The sequence below is a fragment of the Aquarana catesbeiana genome, linkage group LG03, assembly GCF_042186555.1.
Source record: "Aquarana catesbeiana isolate 2022-GZ linkage group LG03, ASM4218655v1, whole genome shotgun sequence".
Taxonomy (NCBI): Eukaryota; Metazoa; Chordata; class Amphibia; order Anura; family Ranidae; genus Aquarana; species Aquarana catesbeiana.
In genome coordinates this window covers 561479036-561503981 of record NC_133326.1, presented here as the reverse complement: position 1 = coordinate 561503981, position 24946 = coordinate 561479036, and the positions used below count along the sequence as shown (strand labels likewise).

Here is a 24946-nt window from a genome sequence, read left to right as displayed (position 1 = left end):
AACTGTGGGACCTTGCATAGACAGGCGTGTGCCTTTTAAAATCATGTCCAATCAACTGAATTTACCACAGGTGGACTCCAATCAAGTCATAGAAACATCAAATGGATGATCAGTGGAAACAGGATGCACCTGAGCTCAATTTTGAGTGTCATGACAAAGGCTGTGCATACTTATGTACATGTGATTTTTTTTGTTTGTTTTTGCATTTTATAAATTTGCAAAGATTTTTTTCTGTGGAAAAAGTGAAGTGCTGTGAATACTTTCAAGATGCACTGTATACACCCCGGGCAGATACACAGAGCTCTAAATGATCTTTTACTATTATGAAGCACTAATTGTTCATATATAATAGTGGCAGATCACGCAGCTTAGAGGGAGGCAGGTGCTCTTTGCTGGCTGTACCTCCCCCCAAAGGAACACCCATAATTTGGGCTTCAAAAGGGGTGAAGGTACAAACAGCATATAGAAGTGTTTTTATGGAATAACGGGGTCACCGATCAGAATGGGACCAAAGGTTATATGCAATTGGTCCCCTGGGGAGTTAAATAAATAAAAAAACAATGTTAGTTCTTCTTTAAAGCCTTGAAATAGATTTTATAAGCCACAAACGGCATTTGATTTGGACAAAAAAATTGAAGAAAGTATTTACCAGAAACAAGCTTACGTGCTTCTAACTTAGGGCAGGTGATCCCCCTTCAGACTCAATGATGCACTCATCTTCTCTTCTTTTCCAATGAGTTGTTCCAAAACCTTTGGCCTTTGTGTGAGCAAACTACCTATACATTTTTAAGCCTAGGAGAATTTGGTTTGTGTTTACTGGTGGTTGTCCTTTTCTAGAGGATCTACATGACAGACATGCAACCAATTTTTTCCATAAAGAGAGGTCAGCAACAGGCCTTCAACTCTATTTTGCCCTCCACATCATAAACCCTAATGCCGCGTACACACGATCGGACATTCCCACAACAAAACCGTGGATTTTTTTCCGACGGATGTTGGCTCAAACTTGTCTTGCATACACACAGTCGCACAAATGTTGTCGGAAATTCCGAACGTCAAGAACGTGGTGACGTACAAGACATACAACGAGCCGAGAAATATGAAGTTCAATAGCCAGTGTGGCTCTTCTGCTTGATTCCGAGCATGCGTGGAATTTTGTGCGTTGGAATTGGGTACACCCGCTCAGAATCGTTGTCAGAAAATTTGAGAACTAGCTCTGAAACATTTGCTGTAGGAAATTACGACAGCAAATGTCCGATGGAGTCTACACACGGTCGGAATTTCCGACAATAAGCTCACATCAAACATTTGTTGTCGGAAATTCCGACCCTGTGTACGCGGCATAAGAGTCTCTGTTACTATTTAAATCACCAAATTAGAGACACCACTGCAAAGAAAAAGGGTTACCCCATCTGGGCCCCTGATCTTCACTGTATTAAGAAGCCATGCTGGCTGAAACATATTTAGTATTCAGCATATTTCCAGGTGTGTTGGATGTCTGCTTCCCCATTGTGGTCTGTGGTTCCATCCCCCAGCCCCTACATAACTGCTGTGTCCTGTAGTAACATAGGAAGAAACCACAGTGTGCAGAGGGGGACCAGGTATCTGACAGTCCCAAAAGTGTCAAATGCTGAAGATTTTTCAGCCATTGTAGCTCATGGAAACAGCGATCAAGTATTAACCTTTTTCCTATGGGGATGCTTTTAAATTGGGTATTTAAAAAGTGACTTTTTTTTATGTATAGTGACAGTTATTTTAATGCATATATTGCCTTCTTGTTTTCAAAGCCTCCATCATTAGCACAATCTAATCCATAGATCGCACTGCAGAGAGCGTGTTGGAAAGGGTTATATACATACTGAATAAAAGTTTTACATGCTACAATGTACTATAGCTGCAATCCAGTGGTTCTAGGTATATAGTTGTGGCTTAAAGGAATGATTTTCATAACGTCACCCATTATCTATTTAATGGCTAATGATTTCCTTGCTCTTCGGAAACATAAGTCAGCAATATGTAAATACTCTGGGTTTCATAATGTAATCTTTGCACTAAACTTTTCAAAATTGCTTTGTAACAACATTTGGAGTTTCATTTTATACTTAATTTGTTTGCAAAGGTATTACAAGCTGCAAGAATAATGCAATTTATAACCATTGAATTTAAACATGTATTTGTTCCCTACCTGCCATGTATTATCCTCCTTACCCAGCTAGTAAGCATTAAAATAAAAAATACAATTAGATTCCATGCATGCCTGCCTTAAACAATATAACAGTCTTAATAGAATTTAAAAAAAAATATTACAGTACTTTACACAAAACAGCAAAAGCAGCCATTCTTACATAGGTGTAAATGAGGATCAACGAACAGAACCACTGGAAGACACATCAATTTCTCTGCTTTCTAAAAGAGATTTGACATCCACCAGTTATTCTGATTTAACAGCTCCTTCTTGAAGAAGAATTAAGACAATCCAAGAAATAGGAGTGACAGCACTGAGGCCATTCATTTGGCCGAGTGGAGATTACTCATTCATGCTCTGAGCATCATGCTGTTTGTAATTTTCATAACATTATATTATGTGACCAGCAGGTGGGGCTCTTGCAACAGTTTATTTGCTATTGGGTCCATTTGTGTATGTGATTTATAGGTATAATGTTTGAAAGTACACGTCATTGCATAATAGTGGCGGCCCTCGATGGCCTGTTTTATGATAGTTTACTAGCTTCAATAGTTCAGTCAGTCACGAACCTGGAACAAGCATGCAGCAAATGAGAGTTAGAATTTCTTATCGTTATGCCTGTTTTGACACAAATATCTATGTCAAAATTTCAGGAAACTAATATTTTCAGGAAAGATCAGCAATGGCAGCCTTCATATTTCTCCCAATTTTGCAATGTATACACCTGACCTGGATCGGAATGATTTTTATTGAATCAAAATGAATTAATTGGCTGATATTACATTCAGCTGGTGGAGTGGAGCTTATTCATTCAGGAATCGAGCAATTAAAAGAAAAGGATAGCCAAAGCTCTTTTGGTCATAGTTCTCATGTGGGTCACAGGGGTGCACTTACTTGTGCTCTCCTGTGACCCAGAATTTGCCAACAGTAGGCTAAAGCCTGTTCCCCTTTTGTTAATTAGAAGCTGCATCTGCTCCATGTTTTAAATTTAGAAGAGTTGTGCAAGCCTGTGCTTGCAAACCCTTTATTAATTCCCCCCCAAGGTGTGTAAAACACATGACAGGCTGTGTAGAATTGCAAATCATTAGACATATAAACATATATGCATTTTAGGAAAGCATAGCCCGACCACCACACACCTCACCTGGCCCGAGTAACTATCAGGTAAAAGCAGCCTCAGCTCGATTCATCAAGAAAAAACTCCAATATGTTTCACCCCGCCCTCGGGGCTAAGGCCTTATGCACACATGCGCCAACGCCAGGAAAAAAACGTCTGTAAAAACGCGCTTTTAGTAGATTTTTGCATTGGCGTTAATGCAAGTTTAGCCGCACTAGCTTTTAGCAGCGTTGCTCTGCCTCTATTCAAAATCAATGGTTCCCTATGAGAGCCCATTGATTTGAATAGAAGTCGCACTGCAAGTTGGATCACAATGATCTGACTTGCATTGCGGCTTGTGCGCTGAGGCTTTTGAAGGTGAACCCTCGCCAAAATGGAAAAAAATGACCCTTCGGTCTGGTATGGATTTTGAGGGGAACGCCCCACGCCAAACAAAATGGGGACAGGGGGCCTCTTCCCCACAACCCTGGCCAGTGGTTGTGAGGGTCTGCTTATCATAATCTGGAAGCCCCCTTTAAAAAGATCCTGGCCCCCCCACCCTATGTGAAGGAGTAAGGGGTACACTGTACCCCTACCCATTCACCCAAAAATAAATAAAAACAGTACAAAGGTTTTTAAGTCCTTCATTAAAGCAGCTCCGACGTATTTCCCCCACTCTCAACTGATGTCTTCTCCCTTCTCTGGCTCTTCTCCCTCCTCCGCTGATGTCTTCTCCTCTTTCCGGTTCTTCTTCCTCCTCCGCTTAGGTCTTCTCCCCTCTCTGGTTGTTCTCCCTCCGCTGTCTTCTTCGTCTGATTCTTCTTCTGCCTCTGGTTCTTCTTCCTCAGATCTTCTCCTGACGCTCACTCCGGCTGTAATGCTAGGTCCGCCATGTGCCATTACTTATATAGCCATTGGGGCGTGGCAACTCTGTGACGGGGCATGATGGAAAGGCGATATCACAAGGGGCGGGGCCTCCACATGTTATCACCGGGTGGCCACGCCCCATGGCTATATAAGTAATGGCAACCGGAGAGGGGGAAAGACATCAGCGGAGTAGGGAGAAGAGCCAGAGAGGGGAAAAGACATCAGCGAAGAAGGGAAAAGAGCTGGAGAGGGGAGACTACATCAGGAGAGGAGGGTGAAGAGCCATAGAGGGGAGAAGACTTCACCGAAGAGGGGAGAATATACATCAGAGCTGCTTTAAAAAGGACTTAAAAACCTGTGTACTGTTTTTATTTATATTTGATACCTTTTTGGGTGAATGGGTAGCGGTACAATGTACCCTTTACTCATGGGGGGCCAGGATCTGGGGGCCCCTTCCTAAAGGGGGCTTCCAGATTCTGATAAGCCGCCCCCAGACCACCGGCCAGGGTTGTGGGGGAAGAAGCTCTTGTCCCTATCAACATGGGGACAAGGTGCTTTGGGGTGGGGGGTGCAGAGCAGGAGGTATATATATATATATATATATATATATATATATATATATATATATTATGTATGTGTGTGTGTGTAGCTCTGTGCTGTGGTGGGGTGGCAGCTGACACAGATAAGTAATATATTAAACTTATAAATCTTAAGAAAAAGCGTGTAGCACCAAAAGTAAATGGACAGCAATGAGATGAGAATATTGTGTTATAAATGAACAGCACATTGAAATAAAGTCCAAAAAAAGTTTTAAAAGTAAAAAAATGCTGAAGTGAAAAAAATATATTTCTAGAAGTCCAATCTTGTGGATGTAAATCAACAATAAAAAGTGTAGTGAAAATCTAGATTTAAATGCACAGTACCATAATAGGATCAGCAATATAAACTTATAGGTGAAAACACAATAGTTCAGTGCAAAGATGTGCACAAAAATTTGGTGGTGATTGGAGAAACGAAGAGGTGATCCAGTACAGTGCTCCAGAATCATCCACCGCACCCCTGTGAAATGGACACTCACCAGAAAAGCTGGCTGCCGTTACAGCAGCAAACACACACTCAGTGTAGATCCCCCACTTGTTACTTTTTAGCATTTTTTTCACTTTTAACACTTTTTTTGGACTTTATTTAAATGTGCTGTCCATTTATAACACAAGTATTCTCATCTCATCGCTGTTCATTTGCTTTTGATGCTACTCACTTTTTCTTAATATATATATTTCTCAGTTGTTCCAGAATGAAGGTTAAAGCGTTTGTTACCCTAAAAAAAAAGAAAAAGGATCCTGTTCCCTTAAAGCATGTTATACAGCACAGTGCTTGTGCTGTGTAATTTGGTCCCCTGTATCACCTGAAATACCTGCCTGGCTCTGCCCTCCCCCTGTAAACTGACCACGTTTTATCATGGCTGCTTAGCTCTGATACTGTGGTCAGTTTACATGCCTCCGTCATCTGCAGCTCTCCTCTCTGCTGTCCTCCTCCCATCCCTGCCTGTCAGTAATGTGTCAGGAGGACCCGCCCCCCCTCCTACTGCTGAGATAACTGTCATTACTTTATATAATCCTGTTTGTTCCCGTCTCTGTGTTTATAAAAAAAAATGCTGTGTAAACCTGATTTCAGAGCGCCACTCGGCCCTCACGTGACCGGCCGGCCAGCTTTCTCCTCTCTCCTCCCAGCTGACGTCAGCGGGGGATTTTCGGCCCCTCCCGCTCTAGCTTTCAGATTGGGAGAGGGGAGAGCCGGCCGGTCACGTGAGCATCACTCTGAAATCAGGTATACACAGCATTTTTTTTATAAAACAGACAGGGGCACACAGCATTAGGGAACAAACAGGATTATATAAAGTTATGACAGTGGCTTAACAACCACTTTAATCTACTGGAATGGGCAATGGAAGATTTTCCCTCTATCCCGGTAACATTTTGATTTTTTCTTCACTTCTGTGACAATGGTCACAAGAAATGAGAAGAATCTTCTTGCAGAGCAGCAAAAAAAAAGCTTTTATATAGCATTTCTAACCCTTGACAGGGGCTTAAACCCTTCCCTACATTATGCAAAAAAAAAAAAAATGGCAGCAAAAGGAGGACCTACTCAATTTTAGGTGGGTGGTCATAAAGTTATGGCTGATCTGTGTATACTGTTCTATATATAGTATACTATAGTAAGGCTCCAGCATACAGGATGCCTGAAGGTTTTGAAGAGCTGTGGATTTGATAAAGCCTCCTATTTCCAGGTCCACAGCTTACCTAGTAGACAGACCTTATTATTAGTCTCAACTGTCCTAGGCCTTTATATATGTGAGCTTACTGATGCTCAGAGCTCTGTCCCTGCTGTGGGAGTCTGCAGCTGCGTGAAAAGGTTGAATGCTGGTCGAAAACTAAAAAGGTACATGTGTTGCCTGTTTGGGGAATCTGCTGGGGGACATCCAGTTAGTCAGGAACTGACATCAGTTTAGTGGCCTGGACAAGGAGATGTTTTGTGTTTTATGCTGTGGGCTTGCTGTACAAAACCTCCTGCACTGAAATGGTGTTTGCTGCCTTGCTGAATAGAAGCAGTGCAGGAAAAAACTGCTTTGACTGTCCAGTGTCCATTTCTAGTGCAAAGTTTACAGTTGCCAACACTACATCACCCCAACCCTGTCCCCTTACAATCTATCTATTCTGGTCAGTAGTTTGGCCTTGCAGCACCTATTTACATGGAGTTTGCTTTTGGCAGTTTTTGCCTAAGCCCCTGAACGCACCTAAAAAAAGCCTATGGGGTTAATTTACTAAAGGCAAATAGACTGTGCACTCTGCAAGTGCAGTTGCTCCAGAGCTTGGTAAATGAGGTAAAGCTTCACTTTGCAAAGCATACCCAATCACGTGCAAGGGAAATTTTTTAAAAATGCCTTTTTGCTTGGATATGATTGGACGATGGAGGCCAGCAGAGCTTCTGCTCATTTACTAAGCTCTGGAGCAACTGTACTTGCAGTAAATGAACCCTTGTGTGCCCATGCATACATAAAGGAGTTTAGGAGCAGCAGAGTTTAGAGGCAGTCAAAGATGCTTTTTTATGCCCAAAAGCTCCTCTTCAGAATGTGATTCTTCTGCGTTCAGGAGAGGAGCTTTTGGGCATAAAAAACGCCAAACGCATCTACACATCTAAACGCACCTGAGATTAATTTTGGTACTCTCTGTTCATGCCTGTCAAATATTGAATATACAACTTTACTCAAACAAGTACAAACTGAAAATATAATTCCTTTATCACTTCTTCTAATCTGCTTGTGATGTTCAGTGTAAAAAAAAGTTTGCTAGTTTGAGACCTAGTTACATGACATGCTGCACCGAGACTTCTGTATTCCAGACAGAAGATGCACAGCAGTTCAAGTCAAATAATTGAAACTAGACTTCGGAGGTTGCAATGTGAACAATCCCCAATGAGACAGAGGTTAGAAGCAGACTCTCTTTCCTAAGGCAAGGCACATTTGGATTAATTAGATGTCTTACTTTTCTGTCTCATTAAGTATTCCGCTGCAAGTGTTCTACAATCACAATCCTTGGAGGAATTGTATTAGAGAAAGTTATGAATTTTGCACAAGATGTTTAGAATGGCTGTTTATAAATCTAGTGAGCTGCATAATGATTCACGTTTCTGCACTTCCAAGAGGCTTGTAAGATTTGTTGAGCAAAACCTTTTTAACCTCCTCTCTTTATTTGGTCTTTGTAAAAGCTGAAGTGGACCTGTCAGAGAAACAAATGTTTTATATCTACTATGCTGGTCAGTTACTTTCATTGCCTCACTCTCAAAGTGGGAGTAGAAGCTTTTAGGGCCAATGTTTTAGAAGATAAAGTAAGAACACCATACCTCCCAACTTTTAAACTTCATAATGAGGGACACTTGAGGGAGGAAGTGACCTGCGACGCACGTAGCTTGGCAAAATGGGTGTAGCCAAATGCTTAAGAGTGGGAGGAGCTGAAGGGGCGTGGCTTAAATTGCGCTTCCTTGTACTTATAGAAAAAGCTTGCTGTGCTACAAGCTGGAATCTCACAGACACAAACCCCAGCACAATTGTTTCGTACAGAGTGCAAGGTTCAGGAATGAAATCCGTGCAAGGTTCAGGAATGAAATCCGTACAGGGTGCAAGGTTCAGGAATGAAATCCGTACAGAGTGCAAGGTTCAGGAATGCGTTACGTACAGAGCGCAAGGTTCAGGAATGCGTTACGTACAGAGCGCAAGGTTCAGGAATGCGTTACGTACAGAGCGCAAGGTTCAGGAATGCGTTACGTACAGAGTGCAAAGTTCAGGAATGCGTTACGTACAGAGTGCAAAGTTCAGGAATGCGTTCCGTACAGACTGCAAGGTTCAGGAATGCGTTCCGTACAGACTGCAAGGTTCAGGAATGCATTCCGTACAGACTGCAAGGTTCAGGAATGCGTTCCGTACAGAGTGCAAGGTTCAGGAATGCATTCCGTACAGAGTGCAAGGTTCAGGAATGCGTTCTATACAGAGTGCAAGGTTCAGGAGTGCCTATTGTACAGAGTGCAAGGTTCAGAAGTGCCTATTGTACAGAGTGCAAGGTTCAGGAGTGCCTATTGTACAGAGTGCAAGGTTCAGGAGTGCCTATTGTACAGAGTGCAAGGTTCAGGAGTGCCTATTGTACAGAGTGCAAGGTTCAGGAGTGCCTATTGTACAGAGTGCAAGGTTCAGGAGTGCGAATTGTACAGAGTGCAAGGTTCAGGAGTGTATATCGTACAGAGTGCAAGGTTCAGGAATGAAATTCGTACAGGGTGCAGGGTTCAGCAGTGCGTTTCGTACAGAGTGCAAGGTTCAGCAGTGTGTTTCGTACAGGAGTGCAAGGTTCAGCAGTGCGTTTCATACAGGAGTGAAAGGTTCAGCAGAGCGTCAGATGGATAAGAAATGAATGCAGCCAAGGATTGGTGGGCAAGAGCGAGTGGAGATGTCAAGTCCATCCTCTGATGCCGAGGATGGGCGGGGCTCCACCCCCTTTGTAAGAAAACCCATGCATAGACAAACAGCTGGCTGGGGAAGAAGGTGGCAGGGAGCAGGACCAATTGTAACTACTGTATGTGCACCCACAGCGGTGTATAATAAACCTGAATTTTACACCACTGTGGGTGCACATACAGTAGTTACAAATGTTTCTGCCCCCTACCACCTTCTTCCCCGGCCAGCAATATATAAATGCCTGCTGTCTGTCTATGCGCGGGTTGTCTGACAAAGGGGGTGGAGCCCCGCATATCGGCCCTGCCCATCCCCAACATCAGAGGTTGGATTTGACAGCTTCACTCACTCTCACAGTGGCCCTACGCTGGCCGGCTTGCCCACCAATCCCTGGCTGTGCTGGGTGGATGTTCACACTGCTGCATGTCCTGTTAGGCTGTCAGCAATGCGGAACAAAGTCCCTGTACACCAGGACAAAGCTTGAAATGTGAGAAAGTCCCGCCCAATCCGGGACTGTTGGGAGGTATGAAAACACTAATGCCACGTACACACGATCGGACATTCCGACAACAAAACCGTGGATTTTTTTCCGACGGATGTTGGCTCAAACTTGTCTTGCATACACACGGTCGCACAAATGTTGTTGGAAATTCCGATCGCCAAGAACGGGCTGACGTACAACACGTACGACGAGCCGAGAAAAATGATGTTCAATAGCCAGTGCGGCTCTTCTGCTTGATTTCGAGCATGTATGGAATTTTGGGGGACAGCAGGGGAAGCCGTCTCAGGAGGGAGAAGACAGAGATCTCAAAAGAATGTGGCAGGCTGTTTGTACCCAAGTTGATAGATCGCTTCTTGGCCTCTTGGCTAAGATCAAGTGTAGTATCTGTTCTTATCAGTTGCCAGGAGGTGGCGCTTGTTTCTGTCCCTGATCTACGCCGAAGTGGTATCAGGGATGGTGGAGGCTATGCAAAACCTGCTGGTGTAAAGGTAACCTGGAGCGGTTCATAGCCAAAAGGGAAGCCTTCTGATGGAGATGGAGAACCACTGGGTCTGACCCAGAGGGTCGGGTCCCTGCCCTTCTGGCCTTGATTGGGGTAGCTCTAGCTCCGGTCAGTTTTTCGGGAGAGAACACTGACTCCTCCTTCGGGGGGGAGTGGTTAGTATTTCCCAAATGTAATTAGGTAGGAGGGATGGGAGCAACGGTGGGGCCTGATGGTAAAGGGCTCTCACCAAGCTTCCAGAACTCCAGGCCTTCCTGGCTGCGGTGGGGGGCTGCTGTGGTCTGGGCTGGGGGTCAGGGTTGCATGGAAAGCCAGTGGTGAATGTGCCCCTGAAGTGGCAGTTCAGGGGTGCGGTACAGTCAGTGTTTCGGCACTTGATTTGTGGCACCATGGTCACTTCACCACAACACATGTTTTTCGCACCTGCCTCTAGGGCCGTGCCTTTTGGCTAGGACCAGGGGAAATTTTTATTCTTGGCCGGAGGGCCGGCCATTGTATTACACAATGGTCACTTTTCACTCTCCCACCTTCCTTCTCCCCACTTTCTTTTTATTTATCCCCGTGTTTGTCACTTTTTTGTATTTTTTTTGCTTGATTTTTTTTTTGATTGATTTTTTTTGTTTCGTTTGTCACTGTCTGATGAGTAGGGTGTGGGTCATCGGGCCTACTCTGAAAGTCTTGGGAGGGGGTGGACAATAGGCCTTTTGGCTTGGTTCGCCCTCTCTCATGGGGTCTCCCTTCGGGGGAGTCCCACCTAGTACTTGGGTGGGTCTGTTTCGGCAGACCTTTCAGAGAACGGGGGTCCCTCTGCTTTCGGCTAGATGGACCCAAGTGAAGTACCTCAGTCCCTGTCTGGAGCCTAACGCCCTCGGGGGGATCAGGGTGAGGTCCTTCCCTAGTGGAGGATCAGTGTAACACCCGTTGCAAGTTTTTCTGTTTCATCTTTATGTGTGGCACCGGGTGGAAGTTTTTGGGTGTGTTTTGCACTCCACTGGCTTTTCAAAAGATAAAAAAAGAAAAAAAAAAAAAGTTGATCGATCAACTTGGGCACATTCAGCATACCTTTACATGGTTTGAATCTCAGACGGTTCAGCAGGAATTCAAACTGTCTATGGCCAGCTTTAGGGACTCATGTCAACTGGTGGTGTCTTGGAACGCAAGTCCAACACATGTCTGATGCATGTTCACAAAATCTCATTCACGTTAAAGCTGAAGCATGGTCAAAAACTTTATTGGGGCATTAACTAGGTACCAATACATTGCCTCCTAATGATGTATGCCCACAGTGGAGGCATTCTTTGATTGGACAAGAGGAGATTCTGATGGTAATAAGCCGCTTGTCCAATCACAGAAGCTTTGAAAATAATACAAGGCGTTTTCTGAATGGCAGAGGTGCACAATGAGCATCCTCTGTGATTTCTGTGCTTCAGCCCTGAATACCAGTGTCGCCTTTGAAAGTTCAGCAGTGACATTCACTGTCAGAGGCAGAAGCCACTGGGGGAGGCAAACATTTTTAGAGGTACCTTACTGGTACATAGCTAATGATCCAATAAAAATTTTTTGCCCACACTTCACATATAACTGAGCAATACACATGGAAGTTCAAAGGCTGTGTTTTTCTAGTCAAACATGTGCATTTGAATAACAAACAGTTTGAAAAGAATGCCTGTCAAAATAGGCCGAAAGCTAGCCATAGATGAGAATATTTTTTGGTTCAACAAGCGAATTGAACAAAAAAAAAAAGACCCGATTCTCCTATCCACACATTTGAGATGGATGAGGGAATCTTCCCCACTGTCATTGTATTCTGACAGCGGGGAGACTTCCCTGCCATCAGAATACACTGATCAGAACTGCAAGCTATAGCCTACAGTGCTGACAGAGGAAATTTTCCAGCACTCGATCAGTAGACTTCTGTACAACCACAGTGCCCATACATGGATTGAAATTCAGCCAGTCCCTACTGAACTGGCCGAATTTCTATCCATCTGGATTTTCAATCTAGCTTAAAAGGTGCCTGCTATATAGCCTATCAGATACTGAGTACAGGTTTACCTCCTAAAGTGTTAAAGTGGTTGTAAAGGCAGAAGGTATTTTATCCTAATGCATTAAGATAAAAAGCCTTCTGTGTGTATTAGCCCCCAAAGGCTCCATGCACACTGCCATAAAAAACGTTGCTTCTACAGTTATGTGTTCTGCCTGTAGAAGCAGCTCAATGTTATCCTATGTGTCCATGTACATTAGGATGTTTACAGGCATATTTTAAGATCAACGTTTAGAGGCTGGATAAAACAGATGTTTTTTTTAAGCCCAGTGTGCATGGAACCTAACACTTGAGGTCCCTCTCTGTCCAGTGATGTCCACAAGTGTCTCAGCCATCTGAGCTTCTCCCTCCTGATTGGCCGAGACACAGCAGCGGTGCCATTGGCTGGCGCTAGCCAATCAAGGGAGAGAGGGGGCTGGCCGGGGGTTCCGTGTCTGAATGGACACAGGGAGCTGTGACCCAACTCGGGTGCCCCCATAGCAAGCTGCTTGCTGTGGGGGCACTGAACAGGGGTAATGGGCCAGGATCACAGAAGAAGGACCTGAGAAGTGGAGGATCTGGGCTGCTCTGTGCAAATCCACTGCAACAGAGCAGGTAAGTATAACATGTTTATTATTTTTATAGGAAAAAAACAAGACTTTACAATCAAGTTTAAAAGTTAGATAAAGTGTTAGGGTTCAGGTAGGGAAGGTTTACATCCTGGGGACAGGTTTTAGCTGTTAATGTTAGGATAGAGGTCAGACACTTCTAGAAGCATGGTTTTATTTAGCCATTACCATACTGCTAAAGTGTGAGCACTTTGAAGTGCCTGCAAATTCCATTATTAATCTTCAAATCCTCCTCTGTGCACACAGACAACCTTCTGATAAGGGCCAAGCTGAAACACGACCTTGATTTAGCGCTAATGAGAACATTGCCACTTTTCCAGCACTGGATAACAGTAATAAACCTCACATTTTAGTTTCAAATATTAGATAATAAATATGAATTTCAACTTCTCCAGCCAAACTGAATCTCATTTATGAAAAGTATCTCTGGTGCACATAACACCAAGGGGTCTATGTAAAAAAAAAAAAAAAAAAAATGGTGTACGAATGTCTTAAATTTTCACACAGGTGAAACAAATATTCCCTATATTATATAATTGCATAGTTATAAGGTTGAAAAAGTTCCCCCTTTTCCTTCCTTTTTATGAATTTAATGGACATTCAGAAGCCATACAAGAGACTTTTGTGCTTTTCTTTGGGACTATTTTTATTTGGCCTAAAGGCTGTCATGCCCCTCCCACTTGCTTTTATGGACTGTCACGTCCCTTCCCCCTTTATATTTCATGGACAATTGCTATGCAGTTGTGTTTATTGTTTTCTATTTTTAAATGCTTAGTGTGGTGGTAAATTTGTGGAAAAGTAGTCCAGGTGAATGTCGGGGGCATATTGGGTTTGTATTTGTCATGTTCTTGACAAGACAGAATTGTAGTAATATGCCCAAACCATTGTGACTGATGTGCTTTGATATGCTCTGCCATTTCAGTATACAAGGTAGCTTAAATCTGCAACTATAAAAGAATGCTTAGAAAGATGATTGCACAAGCACTGTACTCTATATATATCACTGTGGGTTGGTTTGTCCTTCTCTGTTCTGTAGGCCATGGGACAGGATGCATGACTTATGACTCATAACCAGATTTAAGATAATGTATCTTAAAGGGTCATTGACTTGTATAACCATATATTTTATACCAATACATCATTTACTAACCACTCCCCTCTCCCCTCTTTCTATTGGTATGTTGAACCATATATAAGCTGTAACACACATAACAAAGGCAGACATTTTAAGAATGCACAACCGGCTTCTTGTTTCATGGTGTCTTCAGATATCTGAGGGCCCTGTTGGTGTACCTATAAGAAGGGTGGTCATCCAGAATACCTACTATTTCCTTTCAGGGAAGACATCTAACAGTTTTTTGAGGTTGTGAACACTCTCAGCTAGTATAACTTCCTGGGGAGGGAGTTCAACATTTTTACTGCTCTAACAGTAAAGAACCCTTTTTGAAATCTAAGGTCAAGCCTCGTTCTTCTAACCTCAAATTATGGTTGTGGGAATTATATCCCCTCTTAAGCGCCTCTTTTCCAGATTGAACAACTGATCTATGTAAATCATAGTCAATACTGAACCTCATCTGCCATGTAGCTGCCCAGCCCCCTATTTTGTCAGGGTCTTTGCCCTACCCCCTATTTTGTCTTATTTGTACCTCGTTTTCAGTCAACCACAGAGGTACCTTTGGCGAAACATCATTAACCACTTGAACTCCGGAAGGCTTTACCCCCTTCATGGCCAGGGCATTTTTTGCTATTCAACACTGTGCTAATTTAAGTAAATCTGGCACTAACAGACCTTCGCTGGGAGGAACACTAACTGATACTGACTATTAGTTAAACTAATACAGTGATCAGATACAATACTGTACACTGACACTGTACTAATGAGAGTGGCTGGGAAGGGGTTAACATCTACGGGTAAGTAAGGAGTCAACTGTGTGCCTAACAAGTGTAATGAGTGCTGCTTTAACTTACAGATCTGGCTGTTTATTCTCCCTGCTTTACAGAGGGAAGAGGCAGCCAGATTGTTTGTAAACACAGGACTCTGTTTTGTGATTGGCTACAGCTGATCAGCAGGTCCATAGCCAAAATCATTGTCTGGGACCTGCTGACAAAATTGCGCTTTAGCCAGTGACAGTGCGAGTCAGCAGAGGGAGCACACATTTGCTCCCTGAACCTGGAAGAAGCTGGAAAACATACATGTACGTTATTTTCACCTGTAAATACTAAAGAGAAAAAATTTTTTTAACTGATATTTTAGGAAAAAAATACATTATGGCCACTAGTTGGGGCTAACAATCATAGGAGATAATCATATCACAAACAATACAGCGACCATTTGTTGCGCCTGTGTGAATGCTTATAACATCCGCACAGCAAATTTAGACTCTTTCAGGTGAATATCTAACTTCAGCTGGACCCCGATCCAAAATGTGAATAACCTCCTCTTATTAAAGGACACTTCCACCCCAATATATAACATGCTTTATCTCACTTGTTTCAGCAGATGTGAAACTGCCCGATATTTGCAAGATGCCACACAGCAGCTGAAACTTAAAGTCAGGCTTCCAGTGGGAATGGCTGCTAAGTAACCTGAGAGGTGGGTGGGTTTACTGGAGAGAAAAAGCTCAGGTGTGGTGGTGTTCATTGGCAGTTAGAAGAAGAGGAAGAAGGCGGGGCAGTGACATGTTTTATCTCCTTAGCTGGTAAAATGGTTCCCCAAAAAGTGTTTACCCTGTATGGCCTAGAACTACTTTTAAATAAGACCTAGCGTGCAAATGCCCCATACAAACTTGTGGGCATGCATGCATCTTTCTTTTAACACATTATACTGATGCTGTATTTGCATCAGTGTAGCTAAAGCCAAAACTTTTTTCTTAACTTTTGAATAGGCAGGCAGGGCAGAAAGTAATGGGAAAATACAAAAGAATATAGGTGTCCCCAAACAGGAACAAAGGGGAAATGTTCCAATGGGGTCCAGTCCATTATGCACCAGAAGCTGCTGCAAGCCTGATAAAGTCCACTTCATTTCCTGGCTGGAGTACTTCCCGTATCAAGGCCACTCCTCCCTAGCCTGACTGTCCTTGGCGTGCCTCTTTCATTCATTGGATTTAGGATTTTTCAAGCATTAATACTCAGCATCACATATGAGTGTTCTATAGGGTTGCCTGCATGTAAATACATTCTGCATAGGAACACCCACTCCTCCAGACTGACATATACCCACCGAGGCACTTAGATATTTGCATAACTCCTCCCAAGAGCCAGTCCACTATTTGTATCAGGGCTGAGGGCTCTTATGAGGAATAATGAGGCAAGGTGTTGTGATTTTCTTAGGAAACTATGTACAGCACTCTGATGGCCCCTCCCACCAGCTATGATCTGCCTGCATTGCACTGATAAGCACAGAGACCCAGTGATGATGTCACTGAGCACATCCTAATCACTGTGTGTGATGCCGATTCTCCTACTGTCCAGGCTTCCCCCATGTTAGCCCCTGCGCCGCCCCCCCCCCGGGCTCCACAGTGCTGCTAGCTTCTCTCCTTACCCCCAGCTGCTGTGGGGGATATTTCAAGATAGGGATTAGGGGAAAGGGCTAGTAAGTATGTACTTTACCAGCACCTTCCTTTTCTCAATGAACATAGTGAACATACTCACTCAATGTGTTCATTCTTGACTGAAGCATAGTAAATTGTGTTTACTATGCTTCAGGTTCTGAATGAACAGAATGATATTCAAATAGTTTTAGAAGAAGGAATACCTTTTTAAGATTTGGCCAATCCTTTTGCAAAACATAGTTAATTTGCATGTGCAAGAGGAAAGTCTTTCTAGATTTTGCTAACTGCTTTGTGCCCACAGGAGCTTGTTTAGGCATAGGAGATTCTGGTGCTGTTAGGCAAAGGCTAGTACACACTACATCAAAGGGAATAAGGTGTTAAGCCTTAGCTTGTGTCTCATAAAATGCAGAATGTGAACATTCCTGTGCAGGATCCTCATCTGCATCTACCTCAACTTCCTCCATATCATCTTTAAAGAGGTCAGTAGGCTTAGGGTAATACTCCTGACTAAATGGAGATGGTGGACAGGCAAAAGAGCGCTTGAGCCCCAAAGGTTCTAAAAGGAGTCACATGGAGTGGTTCTGGTTATACGAGGGTGCACAGGGAGTGCTCGCAGGAATACTTTGGCCAGTATCCCTGTCCCATCACCTGAAGGTAGCAGCATATAACCCATGGTCAATGACTTTCTGTACTGTACAATTTGTAAAGGTTGAACTCCAGCCTTCCCTTCAGTCTTGCACTGTTGTAAAGGCTCCTCTCCTGTTCTGAACTGCTTATTCTAATTTAAGTGTGCACTGAGATTCCCACAATGAGCATTAGAATCTGCAGTAAGACAGGTAGAGCCCACCTTTGGTTTGAGGATGTCTAGCATCATCCAGCCCCACTGTCCCTGGGCTGCCCCTTTCATCCATTGGACTTTATTTCTTTCAGTCATGGAGGCTCAGCAATGGTTTTGCACAGAACAGCTCCTATCCGCCTCATCTTGGGTCCCCCACCAGTGATCCTGGTTGTTTCTCCCTGCCAAGTGCCCCCATAAGAAGCCACTTCCTACTGGGGCACTCAGGTGTGCTCGCTCCCGAACCCCAGCTCTGTGTGTCCATAAGCTCAGCCCTACCCCCTGCTCCCTCCTCACTGGCTATGACTGACAGCAGCAGGAGCAGATTTCCCTCATTTTTTGTCTGGCGTCTTCCAGTCTGCTGTTCCCAGAACATAAAGTGAGAGGAAATCTTTCCAATGGAGCCCCAGATAGCAGGAAAACCTGCTGGGGGTTCTAATTTAATTGTTAGTAATTTTAGTTCTGTGACTATTGAAGAGTTACTGAAAATTGCCTGTGTAGCTCTGTCCTTATTCTCCATGTTATTATGTAATATACTTTTTTGAAAGAGCAGCATCTTTATGTATGTGCTGTGTTATTCATGTAATGTCAAAAAAAAAGAAAAACATTTTAGCAACAAAACAACATCCACAAAGATTCTCATAAGTGACCATACCTGGCCATATTGAGTGCAACTTGTATCAGAACATTCAATAAATGCCTATTAAGAGCGATAATCTTGGATAAGAGCAATCAGTTCTATAATAGTTTTGAGATACAATTAGTCCTTACGGTGGTACCATGCGCTGGTTGATCCTCAACATCTGTCCTTTCCTTGTCCTTTGTGCTTTCATTGTTATCCTGGGCAAAACAAACATCATCCACTCATTACTGAATTGCTTTAAAAGCAATCTTCCTCTGCAATCATTAGTCAAGTAGTCCTTAGAATTCAGTATTGGGACAGAAAGTATTTATTTTATCTGAAAATGAAGCTCTGTCTATATTCACTGTTGTTATTTGTTCTAGAAAAGAATACCAAAAACACATACTATACTGTGGGGATGGAAATTATTCAAACCCCCTTAAATTTTTCACTCTTTGTTATATTGCAGCCATTTGCTAAAATCATATAAGTTCATTTTTTTTCCTCATTAATGTACACACAGCACCCCATATTGACAGAAAAACACAGAATTGTGGAAAAACTGAAATATTACATGGTTCTAAGTATTTAGACCCTTTGCTGTGACACTCATATATTTATCTCAGGTGCTGTCCATTTCTTCTGATCATCCTTGAGATGGTTCTACACCTTCATTTGAGTCCAGCTGTGTTTGATTATACTGATTGGACTTGATTAGGAAAGCCACACAACTGTCTATATAAGACCTTACTGCTCACAGTGCATGTCAGAGCAAATAAGAATCATGAGGTCAAAGGAACTGCCTGAAGAGCTCAGAGACAGAATTGTGGCAAGGCACAGATCCGGCCAAGGTTGCAAAAAAATTTCTGCTGCACTTAAGGTTCCTAAGAGCACAGTGGCCTCTATAATCCTTAAATGGAAGACGTTTGGGATGACCAGAACCCTTCCTAGAGCTGGCCGTCTGGCCAAACTGAGCTATCGGGGGAGAAAAGCCTTGGTGAGAGAGGTAAAGAAGAACCCAAAGATCACTGTGGCTGAGCTCCAGAGATGCAGTCGGGAGATGGGAGAAAGTTGTAGAAAGTCAACCATCACTGCAGCCCTCCACCAGTCAGGGCTTTATGGTAGAGTGGCCCAACGGAAGCCTCTCCTCAGTGCATGGAGTTTGCTAAAAAAAACACCTGAAGGACTCCAAGATGGTGAGAAATAAGATTCTTTGGTCTGATGAGACCAAGATAGAGCTTTTTGGCCTTAATTCTAAGCGGTATGTGTGGAGAAAACCAGGCATTTTCTCTCGCCGGTGTCATGTGACTCGTTAGTGTTACAAGGTCTCAGGTCCCGAGGGTCAACACTAACGAGTCACACGACACCGGGGAGGGAAAATGGCTAATTGAGCCCAATTTGGACATTTTCACTTAGGGGTGTACTCACTTTTGTTGCCAGCGGTTTAGACATTAATGGCTGTGTGTTGAGTTATTTTGAGGGGACAGCAAATTTACACTGTTATACAAGCTGTACACTCACTACTTTACATTGTAGCAAAGTGCAATTTCTTCAGTGTTGTCACATGAAAAGATATAATAAAATATTTACAAAAATGTGAGGGGTGCACTCGCTTTTGTGAGATACTATATACAGTTGTGTTCATAAGTTTACATACCATGGCAGAATTTATGATTTCTTGGCCATTTTTCTGAGAATACGAATGATAACACAAAAACTTTTCTTTCACTCATGGTAAGTGTTTGGCCGAAGCCATTTATTATCAATCAACTGTGTTTAAATCATAATGACAGCAGAAACTACCCAAATGACCCTGATCAAAAGTTTACATACCCTGGTGATTTTGGCCTGATAACATGCAAGTTGACATAAAGGAGTTTGAATGGCTATTAAAGGTAACCATCCTCACCTGTGATCTGTTTACTTGTAATTAGTGTGTGTACAAAGGGTCAATGCGTTTCTGGACTCCTGACAGACCCTTGCATCTTTCATCCAGTGCTGCACTGACATTTCTGGATTCTGAGTCATGGGGAAATCAAAAGAATTGTCAAAGGATCTGTGGGAAAAGGTAGTTGAACTGTATAAAACAGGAAAGGAATATAAAAAGATATCCAAGGAATTGAGAATGCCAATCAGCAGTGTTAAAACTCTAATCAAGAAGTGGAAAATGAGGAATTCTGTTGAAACCAAAACACGGTCAGGTAGACCAACTAAAATTTCAGCTACAACTGCCAGGAATATTTTTCGGGATACAAAGAAAAACCCACAAATAACTTCAGGTGAAATACAGGACTCTCTGAAAACATGTGGTGTGCCTTTTTCAAGATGCACAATAAGGAGGCACTTAAAGAAAGATGGGCTGCATGGTCGAGTCGCCAGAAGAAAGCCATTACTACGCAAATGCCACAAAGTCATTTGGAGTGATGCGACAAAAATTTAGCTTTTTGGCCACAATCATAAACGCTTCATTTGGAGAGGAGTCAACAAGGCCTATGATGAAAGGTACACCATTCCTACTGTGAAACACGTTGATGGATCGTTGATGTTTTGGGGATGTGTGAGCTACAAAGGCACAGGAAATTTGGTCAAAATTGATGGCAAGATGAATGCAGTATTTTATCAAAAAATACTGGAGGAACATTTGCATTTATCAGCCAGGAAGCTGTGCATGGGACGTACTTGGACATTCCAACATGACAATGATTCAAAACACAAGGCCAAGTCGACCTGTCATTGGCTACAGCAGAATAAAGTGAAGGTTCTGGAGTGGCCATCTCAGTCTCCTGACCTCAATATCATTGAGTCACTCTGGGGAGATCTCACACATGCAGTTCATGCAAGACAGCCCAAGAATTTACAGGAACTGGAGGCTTTTTGCCAAGAGGAATGGGCAGCTTTACCATCTAAGATAAAGAGCCTCATCCACAAATACCACAAAAGACTTCAAGCTGTCATTGATGGAGGGCAATACATGGTATTAAGAACTGGGGTATGTAAACTTTTGATCAGTGTCATTTGGGTAGTTTCTGCTGTCATTATGATTTAAAAAGAGTAAACACAGTTGATTGATAATAAATGGCTCCAGCCAAACACTAACCATTAGTGAAAGAAAAAAAAATGGGTTATCATTCATATTCTCTGAAAAATGACCAAGAAATCATAAATTCTGCTAGGGTATGTAAACTTATGAGCACAAATGTGTATATATATATATATATATATATATATATATATATATATATATATACATATACACAGTATCTCACAAAAGTGAGTACACCCCTCACATTTTTGTAAATATTTTATTATATCTTTTCATGTGACAACACTGAAGAAATGACACTTTGCTACAATGTAAAGTAGTGAGTGTACAGCTTGTATAACAGTGTAAATTTGCTGTCCCCTCAAAATAACTCAACACACAGCCATTAATGTCTAAACCACTGGCAACAAAAGTGAGTACACCCCTAAGTGAAAATGTCCAAATTGGGTTCAATTAGCCATTTTCCCTCCCTGGATACAGGGAGTGTTACAAGGTCTCAGGTGTGAATGGGGAGCAGGTGTGTTAGATTTGGTGTTATCACTCTCACTATCTGGTCACTGGAAGTTCAACATGGCACCTCGTGGCAAAGAACTCTCTGAGGATCTGAAAAAAGAATTGTTGTTCTACATAAGATGGCCTAGGCTAGAAGATTGCCAAGACCCTGAAACTGAGCTACAGCACGATGGCCAAGACCATACAGCGGTTTAACTGGACAGGTTCCACTCAGAACAGGCCTCGCCATGGTCAATCAAAGAAGTTGAGTGCACGTGCTCAGCGTCATATCCAGAGGTTGTCTTTGGGAAATAGACGTATGAGTGCTGCCAGCATTGCTGCAGAGGTTGAAGGGGTGGGGGGACAGCAAATTTACACTGTTATACAAGCTGTACACTCACTACTTTACATTGTAGCAAAGTGTCATTTCTACGATGTTGTCACATGAAAAGATAATAAAATATTTACAAAAAAATGTGAGGGGTGTACTCACTTTTGTGAGATACTGTATATTATATATAATGTGTGTGTGTGTGTGTGTGTGTGTGTGTGTACACTATATTTCCAAAAGTATTGGGACACCTGCCTTTAGACGCACATGAACTTTACTGGCATCCCAGTCTTAGTCCGTAGAGAATATAGAAGAAATTGGCTGCACGCCGACATGATAGAAGTCCATTTATTGAATATTTCATGAAAGGTACATGACACACACAAGTGCGATAGCCTGAACAGAGGTGGACACGTTTCACGCAGCTACACAGGTGATGATTAAGCACAGTGTAGCTGGATGAAACACGTCCACCTCTGTTGCGGCTATCGCACTTGTGGTGTGTGTCATGTACCTTTCATGGAATATTCAAAAAATTTACTTCTATCACGTTGGTGTGCAATTCATCCCAGCGTTGTTCTATAAGGTTGAGGTTAGGACTCTGTGCAGGCCAGTCAAGTTCCTCCACGACAAACACGCTCATCTATGTCTTTATGGACCTTGATTTGTGCACTGGTCCTAATCATTTGGTGGAGGGGGATTATGGTGTGAGGTTGTTTTTCAGGGGTAGGGAACTTTTAAGGAGTCAGCATACCAAGACATTTTGGACAGTTTCATGCTCCCAACTTTGTGGGAACAGTTTGGGGATGGTCCCTCCCAGTTCCAATATGACTGCGCACCAGTGTGCAACTCTAGCTCCATGTGAGTAATTAGGACTAGACATCCTTTTCCTCCTTTTTGTAATCCTTCTTTTGATGCTTGAGTCAAAACTAGACTTTATTGGTGTTTGTATCTTTTGCAGACATGTGGATGCATCCGCTCCTGAGGTAGTGGATTTATACCATGAAACGCATCAAGCATTGTAGGCTGTAACCATGTTTTTTATACATCATTATTGTATGTATTGTATATATACTGTACCCTATCTATGTATATATACAGTGGGGCAAAAAAGTATTTAGTCAGCCACCAATTGTGCAAGTTCTCCCACTTAAAAAGATGAGAGAGGCCTGTAATTGTCATCATAGGTATACCTCAACTATGAGAGACAAAATGTGGAAACAAATCCAGACAATCACATTGATTTTTGAAAGAATTTATTTGCAAATTATGGTGGAAAATAAGTATTTGGACAATATCAAAAGTTCATCTCAATACTTTGTTATATATCCTTTGTTGGCAATGACAGAGGTCAAACGTTTTCTGTAAGTCTTCACAAGGTTGTCACACACTGTTGCTGGTATGTTGGCCCATTCCTCCATGCAGATCTCCTCTAGAGCAGTGATGTTTTGGGGCTGTCGCTGGGCAACACGGACTTTCAACTCCCTCCAAAGGTTTTCTATGGGGTTGAGATCTGGAGACTGGCAAGGCCACTCCAGGACCTTGAAATGCTTCTTATGAAGCCACTTCTTCTTTACCCGGGCAGTGTGTTTGGGATCATTGTCATGCTGAAAGACCCAGCCACGTTTTATCTTCAATGCCCTTGCTGATGGGAGGAGGTTTGCACTCAAAATCTCACGATACATGGCCCCATTCATTCTTTCATGTACACGGATCAGTCGTCCTGTTCCCTTTGCAGAGAAACAGCCCCAAAGCATGATGTTGCCACCCCCATGATTCAGAGTAGGTATTGTGTTCTTTGGTTGCAACTCAGCATTCTCTCTCCTACAAACACGACGAGTTGTGTTTCTACCAAACAGTTCTACTTTGGTTTCATCTGACCATATGACATTCTCCCAGTCCTCTTCTGGATCATCCAAATGCTCTCTAACAAACCTCAGACGGGCCCAGACATGTACTGGCTTAAGCAGGGGGACACGTCTGGCACTGCAGGATCTGAGTCCCTGGCAGCAGTGTGTGTTACTGATGGTAGACTTTGTTACATTGGTCCCAGCTCTCTGCAGGTCATTCACTAGGTCCCCCCGTGTGGTTCTGGGATTTTTGCTCACCGTTCTTGTGATCATTTTGACCCCATGGGGTGAGATCTTGCATGGAGCCCCAGATCGAGGGAGATTATCAGTGGTCTTATATGTCTTCCATTTTCTAATTATTGCTCCCACAGTTGATTTCTTCATACCAAGCTACTTGCCTATTGCAGATTCAGTCTTCCCAGCCTGGTGCAGGTCTACAATTTTGTTTTTGGTGTCCTTCGACAGCTCTTTGGTCTTCACCATAGTGGAGTTTGAAGTGTGACTGTTTGAGGTTGTGGACAGGTGTCTTTTATACTGATAACAAGTTCAAACAGGTGCTATTAATACAGGTAATGAGTGGAGGACAGAGGAGCCTCTTAAATAAGAAGATACAGGTCTGTTAGAGACAGAAATCTTGCTTGTTTGTAGGTGACCAAATACTTAATTCCACCATAATTTGCAAATAAATTCTTTCAAAAATCAGACAATGTGATTGTCTGGGTTTGTCTCTCATAGTTGAGGTATACCTATGATGACAATTACAGGCCTCTATTATCTTTTTAAGTGGGAGAACTTGCACAATTGGTGGCTGACTAAATACTTTTTTGCTCCACTGTATATATGAAATGGCTTTTACATATGTACTTACTGTTAATTTGCATTACTATTTTCTTATGACAATAAACATGTCAAGGTATTATACATATAGTTTATCTAGCTGTTTGTCACTTGCCTCACTCAAAGTCCCAAAACTCCCCTCTCTATTTACTTGATTCAGGGATGGAGGCACATGATTATATGTGCTTCATTTAAAGTCCCACTTACCCACTTTTATATATATGTGTCATTTAGAGCCATCCATCCTGAAACAAAGTCACCAAATCATATGTCAACCAAGGGGGTAGGTAGAAGTGCACCAGGTATGGCAAAACTCACCACTAAAGAATAAAGATATTCAGTGGCCACATTATTAATTCCACCTATGTAGAAAAGGGTAGGACCTCTTTCTGCTTTCCTGGTGAGTTTTTTTGCTTTGTGTAGCAGTCCACTTCATTCAAAAGGTGGTCTACTGGAAGGGGATCTGAAAGGACAGGCCATCACTATATACTAAGATCACAGCCATGGCTACGAGACCAGCCTGGGACGATGCATAATATGTGGTACATAATGGAAAAAGGGGTGAGCTGTGACAGGTGAACA

At 42.7% G+C, this 24946-nt stretch overlaps 1 protein-coding gene and 1 pseudogene across 1 annotated transcript in view; one reads left to right on the top strand and one right to left on the bottom strand.

The window, feature by feature from the left end:
* Positions 1-24946, bottom strand: part of AGBL3 (AGBL carboxypeptidase 3) — a 204412-nt gene that overhangs the window by 29382 nt on the left and 150084 nt on the right. The window contains exon 14 of the mRNA XM_073621778.1: positions 17961-18029. Within this exon, the coding sequence (XP_073477879.1) occupies positions 17961-18029 (69 nt within the window). The remainder of the gene's footprint in view (positions 1-17960; positions 18030-24946) is intronic.
* LOC141135821 (U2 spliceosomal RNA) lies at positions 9995-10128 on the top strand (annotated as a pseudogene).